Raw genomic sequence first — 13,119 nt, 5'->3', positions numbered from 1 at the left:
CTATGTCCCTCATTATCCTCCATCACCCCCATCAGCACCCCCGTCTCTCCCATCACCCCCTGTCCTGCCCTGCAACTCCCCATCCCCCTCATCGCCCCCCAGTGTACCCCCTTTCACCTCTTCCCCCCCATCACCCTCATTACCTCCCATCTCCCTCCCTTTCCCGGGTCCCCTCATCACCTACATCCCCCCCGTAACCCTCAACACCCCCATCCTCCCCATTGCCCCCCATCAGCCCCCAACCCCTGTCCCAGGTGGACAAGGGGCTGAGCAGCCACCCACCTTCCCCCCTGCACCGCTCAGTAGGTTCCAGAGTTAACACCCCTCTGTTGGCCACCTTAGATCAGGAAAAAGCTCAGAAAGGGACAATTTGGACACTTTGTTGGGTTTTTCACCTCCATTGATCCCACATCACCCCTGTTACCTCCCTGGGGCTGCCCCAGACTGGGGGGGAGGGAAGGAAGCACCTCCCTCATGCACCCCATGTCACCCAAAAAATCTGTAATTAGACTGAGCAGCTTTAATACCTGGTGTGGTCGTTAATTAATTAATTAGTCCCAGAGCAGCAGCTGGGGGTGCCCGGCTTCCCTGGCACTGGCACACATGTGCAGCTGTGTGAGTGTGCAAGTATGTGCTGTGTGGGCACGTGGGTGTGCAAGGGTGCTGTGTGTGCGCTAGTCTACACAAGCATGTGCATGTATGTTCAAACACGTGGCTTGGTGTGTGTGCAAGTGTGTGCAAGCACATACATGTGCTGCAAGCATGCACGTGTGGCAGCCAGAGTGCACACGTGTGTGCGTACAGGCAAGGACATGCACAGGCACATGCAGCTGCAGGCCCACGTGTGAGCCTGTGCAATGGCCGGGGGGACATTTGCACATGTGTAAGTGTGCACGTCTGTGCAAGCATGTACAGCACTGTGCTTGTAAGGACCCATGGGCACGTGTGTGCATGTGCATGAGTGCACGCGTGTGCAAGGACCCAAGTGCACGTGTGCAAGTGTATGCACGTTTGTGCAAGTGTTTCAGTGCACGTGTGCAGCTGCCTATGTGGATGTGTGTACAAGAGTGTCAACAAGTGCGTCTGCAAGGACCCACATGCATGTGTGTGCAGGTACATGAGTGCACACATGTGCAAGGGCCCGTATGGATGTGTGTGCATGTGCACGTGTGTGCAAGCATGTACCTGAATGCACACCTGTACAAAGGCCCATGTGTGCAAGCACGTGCACATGTGTGCAAAGGCCTGCTTGCATGTGTGTGCAAGCATGTGCATATGTTTACAAGCACACAACACACACATTTACAAGCACACACAGGATGCACACATGAACACAATTACAAGCACACATGATGCACACATGAACACACGTGATTACAAGCACACATGATGCACACACAACATGCATACGTGTTTAAAGCACACACGATGAACACACGTTTACAAGCACACATGCACATGCATTTATAAGTACACAAATGCACATGTTTACAAGCACACACAGGATGCAGACATGATGAACACGTTTACAAGCAGATGTTTACAACCACACATAATGCACACACGTTTACAAGCACATACATGATGCACACACAATGCACATGCATGTTTACAAGCACACAAACAATGCACACACATTTACAAGCACACACATGATGCACACGTGTTTACAAGCAGACACGTGCCCGCGTGTCCTAATAAACCCCCCTGGCCGGTGCTGGCGCCCACGGGTGGGTTGGGATGCTGGGAGCACAATCCTGCCGGAATCCGGGGGCTCAGCGGCTGCTCCTCGCCGCCGCTTGGGTTTATTTTTAAACTCGTTGGCCCCGAGTGATTCACACACTGCCTGTTCCCTGTTCCTGCTCCCCGGCAAGTTTTACACGACCAAAATAGATGTTCTGGAAGGAACGGACCACCCGGCGATGCCACGGCGGGGAGAGCGGGGTGCTTCCCGGGATCCCGGCCCTTCCCAGGGTGGGAATGTCACAAAGCCACTCCCAGGATGGTGGTTTCGGGGGCATGCTGGTGCAGACACCCTGGAAAATGGGACAATTTTGGTGTGCTGTTTAACCTGGATCACAATACCAGGCTCCAGTGGAAGGCGTGGGGTTGGGGGTCCCCCAAGGAGCATCCCAGGCCCTGTGGGCTCTCACACCTGGTTGTGGGTAAAAGGGAGTCTGGCAAGGCAGGGGGATAAGTGGGATGAGGGCCGGGAGCTGGGAAGGCGTGATGAAGAGCCTTTCTGCACACATAGAGCAATGCCTGGGGAGCAGAGCATTGTCCCTGGGAACAGAGCATCTCCCCTGGGAACACAGTACCCTTCCCAGGGCCAGAGCCATCCTTCCCCTACCCCTCACCACCAGCAGCTCCCTGTGGTGACCAAAGCACTCAACCAAGGTACCACTTCACACCATGCTGGGAGAAGAAAAGAGGGAAAAATCCAACTTTTAAAAATAGGAAGCAGTAGTAACTGTTAATTCACTATTTTTAATTTAAATTTCAACCATAAAAGGTTTCCAGCCATAACAGAGGATCTCGCTCCGTTAAGACCAAGACACACATACAATAGTCCCATCCAGCCAGGATTTCTCTCGTAGATTCCCTACGTTCAGCTGAACACCGTTTCCAGCACGGCAACCCCAACCACCAGAGGACAACAATCACACCTGTCCCAGTTCTATGGGACAGCAGCGTCGCTGTTCTTTTCTCCAAGGAAAACACCATCCAAAGAATCCTCTCTGGATGGAGGACACCTAGAGCTGAGCTCCTTACCCTGAGGACAACAGAGCAGGAGGAGGATGGGTCAGATGGCCAAATCCCAAGCAGAGGTGACAGACTGAAAGGCTGAGCAGCGATTCCACAGCATCCATGCACCCCTCAGCAGGTTTGCAAGGGCTCCTTGGGAGAGGCTCCAGGGTGTCATCTGCTGAGGAGAAGCCAGAGATGGCAGCAGCCAGGCCTTGGGGCAGCAGAGGTGCTGGTTTGCAGGCCAACATCCTGCCTGGACGTTGGAGAGAGAAGGGACAAGGACAGGAACCCAGAGTACAACGTGACTGCAGAAGCAAAGCCTGTGACAGTAGCAGAGACTAAGCACAGTTTATTCAGCTGAGCAGGCACCCTGCAAGCTCAGGAACTGCCAGGAAGATGTTCCTCCACTGGCATCTCTGGAGCAAGCCCTACCTGTCTCCTGCTAACAATAACCCTTGCACAGTCTCCCAAGCCCCAGCTGAGCAGGAAAAGGCACCTTTTTCCTCTTTGGGGTCATTTATTTATAGATTTAAAGAAATAAAAATAGAAAGAGAGGCGAGAGTGCACACCAAGGCAAAGAAATGTTCATTGCAACAAAGCCAAAGCAGAAGGTGGGGTAGAAAGAGGTCCCTTTGCCAAAGCAGCAGCTTTTGAGGGGTGGAAATCATTCCTCCTGTGTGTACAGTGACCGAGGGCAGTGGGGCTCTCCCTTCAGACCTCACCAAACTCATTTTCACAGTATCCTACGTAGAGAGGCTGTGCCTGGACACCACGCCTGGGAAGAGAACAGAAAGATGGCATCAAGGAGAGGGCACAGGCAGAGCCTACCACCGGGTTTCAGGGGTTCCAGGAGATCAGGGTAGCCCAGGTGCCCAGTTTCAGGTGTGAAAAGGAGGGAGAAGCTTTTCATCCTGCGCTTATAGCCTGTTTTTGCTCGTGCGTGGGAGCACATGGTGAGGACAGGTTTCCTGGGGAAGCTGGTGCTGCAGGAGGGGTGGCAATAGCTGACAGGCCCCCTCCTTCCTCAGCACAAAGCCCTCTCCTCACCAGAGCCACCAGCCCACGCTGGCAGCAGGGGCCTGTCTTTTAGCACTGCACAAAGCAAGCTCTGCCCACGCAGTAGCAGCAGGAAAACCAGAGCTCTCCATAAGAGCAAGGGTCATTTTGCAGCAGGGAAAGCCCTACGCCCTCCCTGCTCCTCCAAGGCCGGTGCCCAGAGGGGGTGGCAGCTGTGCCAGGACACTTACCCCAGCAGTGTGCAGCGGAACTCCGACAGCCGGGCATAGGCATTGTCCATGTTCCTGACGGTGCTGTTGCTCCACAGCCTCTCAGCTACAGCCCCAGCTCTCGGCCTTGAGGATGAGGGACAAGCAGTCAGGTCAGGGGGAGCTCAAAAGCTTCTCACACAAAGCCCTGAGCTCCCAGTTTCTTGAACAACGTCCTTCTGCACACAAAGGCTTCTGTGTACACAGAGAACCACTCCTGGACACGTGGATCAGGAGTGGACAAGGCTGACAGGACAAACCAGTGTTAAACACATCCTGGTTGCAGCAGCAGGCTGTACAGGGCACGTTACAGCGTCACAAACCCTCATTTCAGCCTCATGAAGCTGTTACCAGCACAGGGACAGGCACCACGCACAGACCAAACCCACGAGTTCAGCATGTGATGCTCAGTGGCGAAGGAAAGGGACTTGAGCCCGGCCTGACGTGATCCAAGTGACCTCCCCATGGCCTCTCTTACCAGAGCCTGGGGGTCAGGTTGGTGACGTCCACGTATTCGCCCCACATACAGGCCTCACCACCGATCACCAGGGCCTTCTGCTCAGGGCTGCCTGTGGAGGGACAGCACCTCGGTGATGCATTAGCCAGACATCCAGCCCTGGCACCACCTGTGAGTGCCAGCCAGCTGTCAAATGGGGAGGGGACACACGGGACACACCTCTGAAGTCCAAGGGCTCCACCTTGTAGGCTTCCATCCAGTCCTGCCCGTAGGAGATGCGGTTGAGGTACCAGGGTGAGGAGAGCAGGGCATGGTAGCCAGCCCTGGTGACATTGGCCATCTCCTCCTTGTACCGCATGAGTGCATTATCCTTCCACACGTGGATGATGGTGTCCGGCCTCACCTGAGCACAGGTGAACAACGTGCAGGGGATCACCATGGTGACAAGAGCATCATCTGCCCCTGCAACCAGAGTGCCCTGACCCACCCACACCCCCAAAGGGAAATTGAGGTAGACTTGGGCTGGGCTTGATTTTTGAGCCACCTCCCATCTGGTTTGCAGGAGCAATAGAGGGAGGGATAAGGCCATTTGCAGTGTCCTGGGCAGGGTTAAAACCTGCCTCTTGCAGATGCACACACAAGAACCTGGAAGGAAGAGAGCGTTGGTAGCAGTGTGTACACAAAACAACCATGAGAGCACCTCACTGACAGCACCATCTGAGGATCAACTCCAGAGAAACCCCCACCAGCCCCAGTACAGACCCCCAGAGCAACCCAGTGTCTGACTGGGGTGCTGACACTGTTCGCCCTAGCACAGGCAGCTCTCACCTCCACGTTGTTGTCAAAGACTTCCTGCCACACGATATAACCTTTGCCGAGGGAAGAGACGATTTCCAGAAGCCTGGAGAGCAAAAAGTACTGAGTTTTTGGAGATCCCAATGACCATCTCTTGGGCGGTTAAATACAGCCACAGGAGCAGCAGAGATATTCCCAACACCCACAGATGGATATGAAGGTACTTATGAAGGAGAAGGGAGAGAGCACAGCGCCTTATGGGGCTTCTTTCTCTTCAGTCCCAGGCTTTTTTGTGGTCAGTCTCCCAGTAAAATGCTTCCTTTGGGGTCAGGGAGACATGCCCAATGGGGATGCTCCTGAAAAGGAGATCTGGTATCCCCAAGACAGTAGAAGACCTTTGTGCTGGTCACACAGTGCAGCTGCAGGTCCCAGATGCTCTTGGTCCTACCTCTGGATGTACAGAGACTCTAATTTCTTGTAATCTTCACCAAAGCCCATCTCCTTCATAAAAGCACGAATTTTAGGATTGGATCCCCTGTGTACCAAAGACAAGAGAATAAAAGCATCACAATCTGAACTCTGGAGTAAGGCTAACCTAGGCATTCCCAGAGCTGTGGCCGCACCAGGACCAGTGGCTTCTTACATCCAGCATCACCCTGAGCACAGAAACCCCATGCACCTCCACTCCACCTGGCCTGGGGGAGCAGGACACCAAAGATCATAAGCTAGAAGTGATGGGCTTGGACTCCAGTCCCAGATACTTCACCCCAATCCCCATCCAGACTGATCTCAGACTCACCAGCATGTAAAATCCACCTCATCCCCACCGAGGTGGAGAAAGAAGTCTGGGAACACAGAGCTGACCTCTCGGAACAAACTGGTCACAAACTCGTAGGTGCTGTTAAGGATGGGGTTGATGGGCCCGTAGGTTCCAGAAGGTTCCTGGCCCACATAGCAGGGAGTCAGGAGGCCTGGAGCACCTGGATAATGACAAATGCAGGATGGTGAGGAAGGGTCAAAATGTGGCCATGTCACTGCCTACAACAGCCGTGATCCTCCTCAGCACGGCCCAGGGCCTTCCAGGAGACAGGAAAGCAGGGGCAGCAACAGCTCTGGCTGTGACCAGAAGCACAGGGTGAACTCCAGCACAGGCCATGGGATTTGGAAGCAGAATGGAAAAGAAAGACAGTGGAATGTTTTCCTGGAGTTTCTTGCACTTCCAGACATGGAAGAGGAGACACCTGCAGTCCTTGCAGCAGAGAGTGCTGTGACAGGACTGGGGCACAGCTGCGCAGAGTGAGGAAATTTGGTCAGCCATACCCCCAGTTAAACACAAGATCCTTGCAATATCCACAATGATTTTGGCAGAGAAGATGTCCCCAGAAAAACCCCACAGTCACTCACTTTGGACACAGGAAGAGGTGGAAATGTTTTTTTTCTTGGACTTTGTTCTAGAAGATGTTTGGGACCATTGGGTCCCAAGCAATGGTTTGCTCCTCCTCAAAGCCAGTCTGTGGGACATGGCTCCCCACACCCAGCTTTTAGGATCGAGGTTGTATATCCCACTCCTGCCCCTGGAATAACCCCAACTCTCCTCACAGCAGCAGCAGGCGGGGTCTGCCCCTCACCTGGACCCCAGGAGAGGGTGTGGCCGGGAGTGTCGAACTCTGGGATGACCCTGATGCCGCGCAGCCGGGCATACTCGATCACGGTATGCACGTCGCTGGCCGTGTACACGTGGGTCATGGCATTGAAGGCTCCCTGGGAACACAGGAATGCTCAGTCCCTCTGCTCAGGAGCAGAGGAAGGGATCTGCTCACCTGGGTTGGTATATGGAGATTGGGGAGGGTTACCTTCCTGCTGAGCTCTGGGAATGTCGAGCTCTCATAGGGGAAAGACGGGTCATCCACAATGTGCCAGTGAAACACGTTGAACTTGTTGTAAGCCATGACGTCCTGGGAAGGAACAGGAACAAAGATGAACGTACCCTATCCCTTCTGAAAGGTATCCAGCTTGCCACAGGAAGGGTACAAGGTCCCCATGTTCCAAAACGATAAGGCAGTGTTCCTAAATGCTCTCCAGGATCGAAGAGGGATTCAGACACCTCTCTTGAAACACAGTGGCACCATGAAGTGCTGCAGAGCGCCAGGAGCACTTCTGCTCACAGTAAAATCCCTGTTCTCCCTATAACTGAGCCAGTGGTGGAGACCTGGAAGTTTAATTCTGCTTGGGATGAGCACAGAAGCACCACCCACCTTAGCCAGTGTTTACCCTCACCTTAGAAACAACCCAGCCTTGGACAGTAACCTGGATTGCAGGAACCCAAGACATCTCAGTTTCCTTCTTCTACAAAGGGAGCTGAGAAATCACCCACACAAGGCAGCACAAGAAACCCTCAGTGGTCACACAGGACAGGACATACAATTAAACCACCTTGTCTCCCAGCACAGGTGCCCTACCAGAGTTTCCAGGATGGCTCTCAGGGGCAGGTAGTGACGAGAGGTGTCCAGCAACACTCCCCGGTGAGGGAAGCGGGGAAAGTCCACAATTTCTGTCTCGTTGATGTAGTACTGCACGTGGAAAACATGAGCAACACATGAGCAGGACATTGGGCAAACAGCCCTTAGTGGGAGGCAATCAGGGTCACTGTTGTCCCTGGGGCTGCGTGGACAGGGCTGCCCTCACTGCCCAGAGTGCCAGCTGGCCAGAAGGAGCTGCAGCCCTTCTTCACCCACCCAGAAGGCAGAGATTTGGCTGGATCAATGAATCTCCACTTGGCCCTTGGCAAGGCTGTGCCACACTGCTGGTACCCCCTCATCCCGAGCATCCCAGCAACCCGCAGCCTGTCCCCATGGAGGCAGGAGCACTGTGGAGAACTGCCTGCCCCCAGGAGATGAGGCCAGGACTCACTGTGCCGTTCTCGTCTCTCCCAATGAGCTGGCTGAACGTTTCCAGGCCTGCAGGAAAACCACACACAGCCCCTTTCTCAGCTCAGACTCCCCCAAAGGAGTAGAGCTCAATTAACAAAGAAGTCTATGGAAAGAGAGAGGCACAGCGAGATATCCCCACAGTCCCAAGGCAGGGAGAGCGGGAATGCCCCACTGGAAGCACAGCTCACCTCGGAGAGCTCCCCAGATGGCCTCGGCAGAGAGCAGTATGGAGCCCTTGGACACGATCAGCTTATCTGGAACACAGCATCAGGGGCTGTGTTGGCATCAGGCCCTGCCACAACAGCCCCAGCACTAGGCAGGGGTCAGACACAGCACTGCACCCTGGGATCCCAGAGAACCAAAGTTTGGGTTTCTTTTGCTGTTTTAAACCTCTCCAAACACTACTTTATCAGCACCCTGAGGTAAGTCCCTCCCTCCCTGCCCCAGTTTCTCAATAACAGAGAAGGGTTGGTGCCTCCCCAAAAGTGGGGATAACTGTTGCACAGTGCTATTTCCCAGTGATGGGCACAGAAACAGCCACACTCCCGCTCCAGTCACTCCCTCCCACTCCCAACCTCAATACTTACAGCTCTCCTTGGAGTCCAGGTTGGGAAACCCATCACAGCCTGGCATGGAAATGTAGACGAGGAGCTGAGTGCAGGGTGGCCCCCAGGGTGGTTCATTCTCTGCAAACGACATGGATATCAACCCCATCCCAGCTCTTCTCCTTGTTTCCAAGCCCTTCACCATCATCCCAGCCCAGCTAGCAACAGAGGCATGGGAGTACATGGACTCTCAACACACGTGGTAGAAACGGGGACCCCCTCCTGCACCCCAAAACAGGCACAGGGATGTTCAGTAGGGGCTAATTTCAACCCAGACAATGAGGAGCACATGAGCTGATCCCAACCTTCTGCATGGGGAAGGTCTGCTAGTGAGGAGACCCCCAGGGAGGTTTCTCAGGGAAGCTTCTCAAGAGAGAAGAGACATCAGACCAGCAGCAGCCCCCAAGGCTTCCTGGGCACCAGCCTGGCTCTAAGCTACAGCCACGACTAGTCAAAGCTTCTCCATGAGGGTAAAGAGCTTCATGTTTCCAAACTCTCCCAGCATTGGGAACAAAGTACAAGCCCAAGAGCTCTGCCCTACCCTTTGCAAAGAGACCCTGTAAAAAGGGTGCAGAATGAATTAGAGGTAACTGAAAGGTCTCACCCAGAACAGAAAAGCTCCTGACCAACTTCACCTTCAGCAGAGCAGGTCCCAGGTGTAGCGGTTGGACAAATAAACCTGACCACATTCAGACCCTAAACAGGAGCTCTGGCCACGCTTCCCAAACTGGATGACAACTTCCAAGGATGCACAGGCCTGAGTTATCACTGAAGTCACTCCCTCAACTCCAAAGGGAGGTGTTCAACCTTCTTTGGGAACCATGGGATTATTCACAGCATTCTGTGGCCAAGAGGAGTGTGGAGCAGCAGAGTGGGAACCCGCTCATCCCAGCCAAGCTCCTACACCCCCACAGCATTCCTGGGCACAGCCAATGCTCCAAGTGGTCACTAAAAATAAAGAGCTCGGCTTGGAGTGAGCCAAGGCACCAAGCAGACCCCAGGGAGACTGTAGCACTGCCAGCATGCGGTTGAAACCCAGGGAGACCCTGCTCCACAGCTCACAGGAGCCACAAAGCCCGGATTTCTCCATGAAGGAATGACGAAACCTCTGTGGAGAGATGGAAAACAGCTCAAAGCTAGTCCTCTGTTTTGAGCTGGTTGCAGACAAGCTGGTAGCCAAGGCAACCTCACAGATGTGCGAGCGGCACAGCAAGACCTGATCCCTCCTCTCGGGAAGGCGGCAGCTCACCAGGAACAGCTGCCCCCAGGCCTGGGGACATGGGAAATACTCATCCTGCCGAGGAGCCTCAACAGAACCGGTCCCACCATCACACATTGCATTTTAACCTGCCCAGGGAGACACTGCCCAACCCAAACACAGCCTCCTTGTCCAAGGAGCAGGCAGGAACCAACACCACCACACCCTGAAGGCAACGCAGACAGAAAAAGGGCTCTGCTATTTCTTTTCTCTATTAATAAAAATTATTTCCTTTCATCCAGGGTTTCCATTGCCTTTTATTATTAACCACCCATTAAAAAAAAAAAAAAAAAGGGGAAAAAGGTCTTAAAATAATTTGTGTAGTTTGAGCATCATAAAGCAGGGCGTATGGAAAACGATGAGTGTGAGCTCGATCTCGTGATCACAACGTTGCTCCAAGTGACTTGATGGTCACATTTCCCCTCTGAGAGGAACAGGAGAGCATGAATAATTAGATCAGCTGTTTTTAGTTCCTAGCAGCAAAAGAGAGCCAAAAGGAGCCTTCTCAGCTCCCAAACCAAAATTGAGTTCTATTGCTACTCGCAAGCGTGGAAAATATAAAATAAGCCAAACAGTTCTTCTCTGTTTCAAGCCTGCTTTTTTCAAAACACGATGTGCTCAACAAGAAGCTGAGCAGCTTTCAACGCCACCACCCTTCTCTGCTTTGATCAGCAGCAACAGAGTTCACACTGACATTTAAAACACTCGGGAGCAGAGTTACTAGCTCTTTCTGATGAATGAAGCACTTCATATTCCCTGGATATAGCACTTCAGGCTGCAGCAGACCCACGCAGCCACTGAGCATCCGTGCGTGCCGGCTCCACAGCCAGGAAATTTCCTGCAGCTCGTCCCTGACATGCCACGGGTGCTATCACTAAGGTGTCTGGGTGCAAGAAACCTTTAGAACCTGTCCCAAAGCAAACCCAGGCTCTCCAAGCTTTTGCCTTTCCTCACCTTACCCTACAATTTCAGGATGAATCCAAGAGCTAATCCCTCTCTGGCAGAAAAGCCACACTGCCTCAGGACGTTTAGTAGCTCCACTTTGGCAGAGGAGCTCCATGGCAGGAATACATACTTGGAAGAACACACACGATGCAGCAAGTCTTTCCTCAAGGTAAAGCCTCACAGGGGACACCGAGAGCTGCTAGGAACAGGAAGAGCCAAGAGTTACAAGTAACCCTGGAGCAAGAGCGGTTGCAAGACTTGCAGTGGCTCTCCCTGCAGCCACAAGAGAAGGAAGCGAAATGAAGCAATGGGGAGGTGAAACACTGTCCAGAGGAGATAAAAAATGAGGTCGAGGAAACTCTGGAGAGCAAGAGCTTAAACCCTGGAAGGAAATGAAGATAGCTAGTGCTCGCTGTGCCAACCGGGTCAGATTTTGTCATTTGGAATTTGTGACATTGCCCTCCGCATCCCAACGCACCGCTGCCCTTCGCCACCAGACTCCCCCAAAGCCAGCTCTCCGTCACACCCAGCCTCCACCTCCCGCCCCATCAGCCCACGCCGGACTGAGGGGAGGCAGGTGGACACCCAAACGCCGTGGTTTCACCCCAAAACAAACGCGGGCTTGGGTTTGGTGGGTGTTAAGAATAAAGCCACGGAGGAAAGTGTCAGCCCCCACCCCGCCTCACCGGTCGGGCGGGCGAAGAGCAGCGCCCGGTACCGCTGGAAGGCGGAGTCCAACACATCGCAGCCCGGCCCCACGGCCGAGCCGTCCGCGGCGGCGAAGCGGAATTGGCCGGGAGGCAGCGAGCAGCGACCGCCGCCGGGCGGGGAGTGCTGGGCCTGGGGCTGCGGCCACACGGCGCCCACCGGGCCCGGCAGCACCAGCAGCAGCAGCGGCGGGAGCAGGAGCCGCCGCAGCGCCCGCGCCGCCGCCATGTCGCACCCGCAGCCTGAGGGAGGCGGCGGCACCGCCCGACAACGGGGGACGGGCGGCCGCGAAATGGCAGCTCAGGCCCGCCCTCCCGGGCTGGCCCGGCTGCCCCCTCACCCCCACAGCCGCCTCTCGCACCCCACAGCCGCCTCTCCCCTTTCAAAGAAATCCCCAAAACCCCTGCAGCTCCTCACCGGGGGTCATTTCACCCCCAGCCCTCAAGGTTTAGAGTCTCCCTTTAGAGTCTCCCTCCCACCCCTCAGGGAGCCTCAGCAGCCTGATAAGGAGTTTGAGGAGATTAATGATTTAAAATACGTATTTTACCCATGCTGCTTTCCTAGACTCACAGAATGATTTGGATTAGAAGAGATCTTAAAGGTCATTTCGTTCTAGCCCCCTACCATGGGCAGGGACACCTTCCACCAGACGAGGTTGCTCCAAGCCCCGTCCACCCTGGCCTTGAATGCTTCCAGGGATGGAGCAGCCACAGCTTCTCTGGGCAACCTGTGCCAGGACCTCTCCACTGTAGATCTAACCTAACTAGACCCTCTATCTGTTTGAAACCAGCACTGGTACATGTTTTGGATCCGCCTTGGGTTTGGGCATCTTTTGTTGGTGTTGCATATTTTTATGAGCAATACCAGATATAAATCAGCCTTTGCACAGGTTTCCAGGGATACTTTGTATGTGATAGGTGAAATACTCATTGGGCTGCACAAAAAAAGGGGCTTTATCCCATGACAGAGCCTCAGTTGCAGAGATGCTTTCCATACGGCACTTGGCTTTTCCTAGGAAAGCCTTAACCTCAGACGAACTCTGTTTAATTCTGCCTCCTCTCTCCAGCTCTGCTTTCCTCAGCAATCCCCAAGTCAAATAAAGACCTTAAGCCCAGGTCTTACCTATCTAATTGCCAGTAGAAACCTACACGGGAACCAGCTCCATCAAATTATTAAAAACCTGTTGTCCCAGAAAACTGCAAGCTATCAGGAACGCTGGGAGACGAACAACAGGCATGGGAGCAAGCAGGAAATTAAACAAACTGTACAAAAGAAAGCATGACAAGGGAGATGGCCGTATCATACAAGCGGAAAAATCACTCTGCTTGAGGAGGACATGACCACAGAAATGTCTGGTGAGGAATTTAAAACATTGTTCCTCACATGAGCAGTGTAGAGAGAATGGGAT

At 53.8% G+C, this 13,119-nt stretch overlaps 1 protein-coding gene across 1 annotated transcript; it reads right to left on the bottom strand.

Moving 5' to 3' along the window:
- Nucleotides 1-2,477: 2,477 nt before the first annotated feature.
- On the bottom strand, nt 2,478-11,939 carry HEXA (hexosaminidase subunit alpha). Its single transcript, XM_050309742.1, has 14 exons — nt 11,690-11,939; nt 8,783-8,881; nt 8,384-8,449; nt 8,176-8,222; nt 7,725-7,835; nt 7,119-7,220; nt 6,894-7,026; nt 6,065-6,245; nt 5,714-5,800; nt 5,299-5,371; nt 4,690-4,873; nt 4,492-4,582; nt 3,996-4,100; nt 2,478-3,523 (listed from the first exon to the last, which is right to left on the bottom strand). Exons 1-14 carry the CDS (start codon nt 11,937-11,939, stop codon nt 3,460-3,462), a joined length of 1,593 nt encoding a protein of 530 aa, XP_050165699.1. The 3' UTR covers nt 2,478-3,459.
- Nucleotides 11,940-13,119: the final 1,180 nt, after the last annotated feature.

This window comes from Myiozetetes cayanensis, unplaced genomic scaffold (genome assembly GCF_022539395.1).
Source record: "Myiozetetes cayanensis isolate MyiCay16 unplaced genomic scaffold, myiCay2020 scf14, whole genome shotgun sequence".
In the NCBI taxonomy this organism is placed as follows: Eukaryota; Metazoa; Chordata; class Aves; order Passeriformes; family Tyrannidae; genus Myiozetetes; species Myiozetetes cayanensis.
Note: the sequence above shows the minus strand (reverse complement) of the source record. Positions and strands in the feature narration are given on the sequence as shown.

What these genes read in the sequence shown, in the direction of transcription:
- HEXA (XM_050309742.1), bottom strand. Translation starts at nt 11,939, where the DNA reads ATGGCGGCGGCGCGGGCGCTGCGGCGGCTCCTGCTCCCGCCGCTGCTG. An exon ending in GGAGCCCTTGGACTTCAGAG is followed by an intron (nt 4,583 to 4,689) that starts GTGTGTCCCGTG and finishes GTCCCTCCACAG; the next exon opens with GCAGCCCTGAGCAGAAGGCC. An exon ending in TTCCGCTGCACACTGCTGGG is followed by an intron (nt 3,524 to 3,995) that starts GTAAGTGTCCTG and finishes TTCTCTTCCCAG; the next exon opens with GCGTGGTGTCCAGGCACAGC.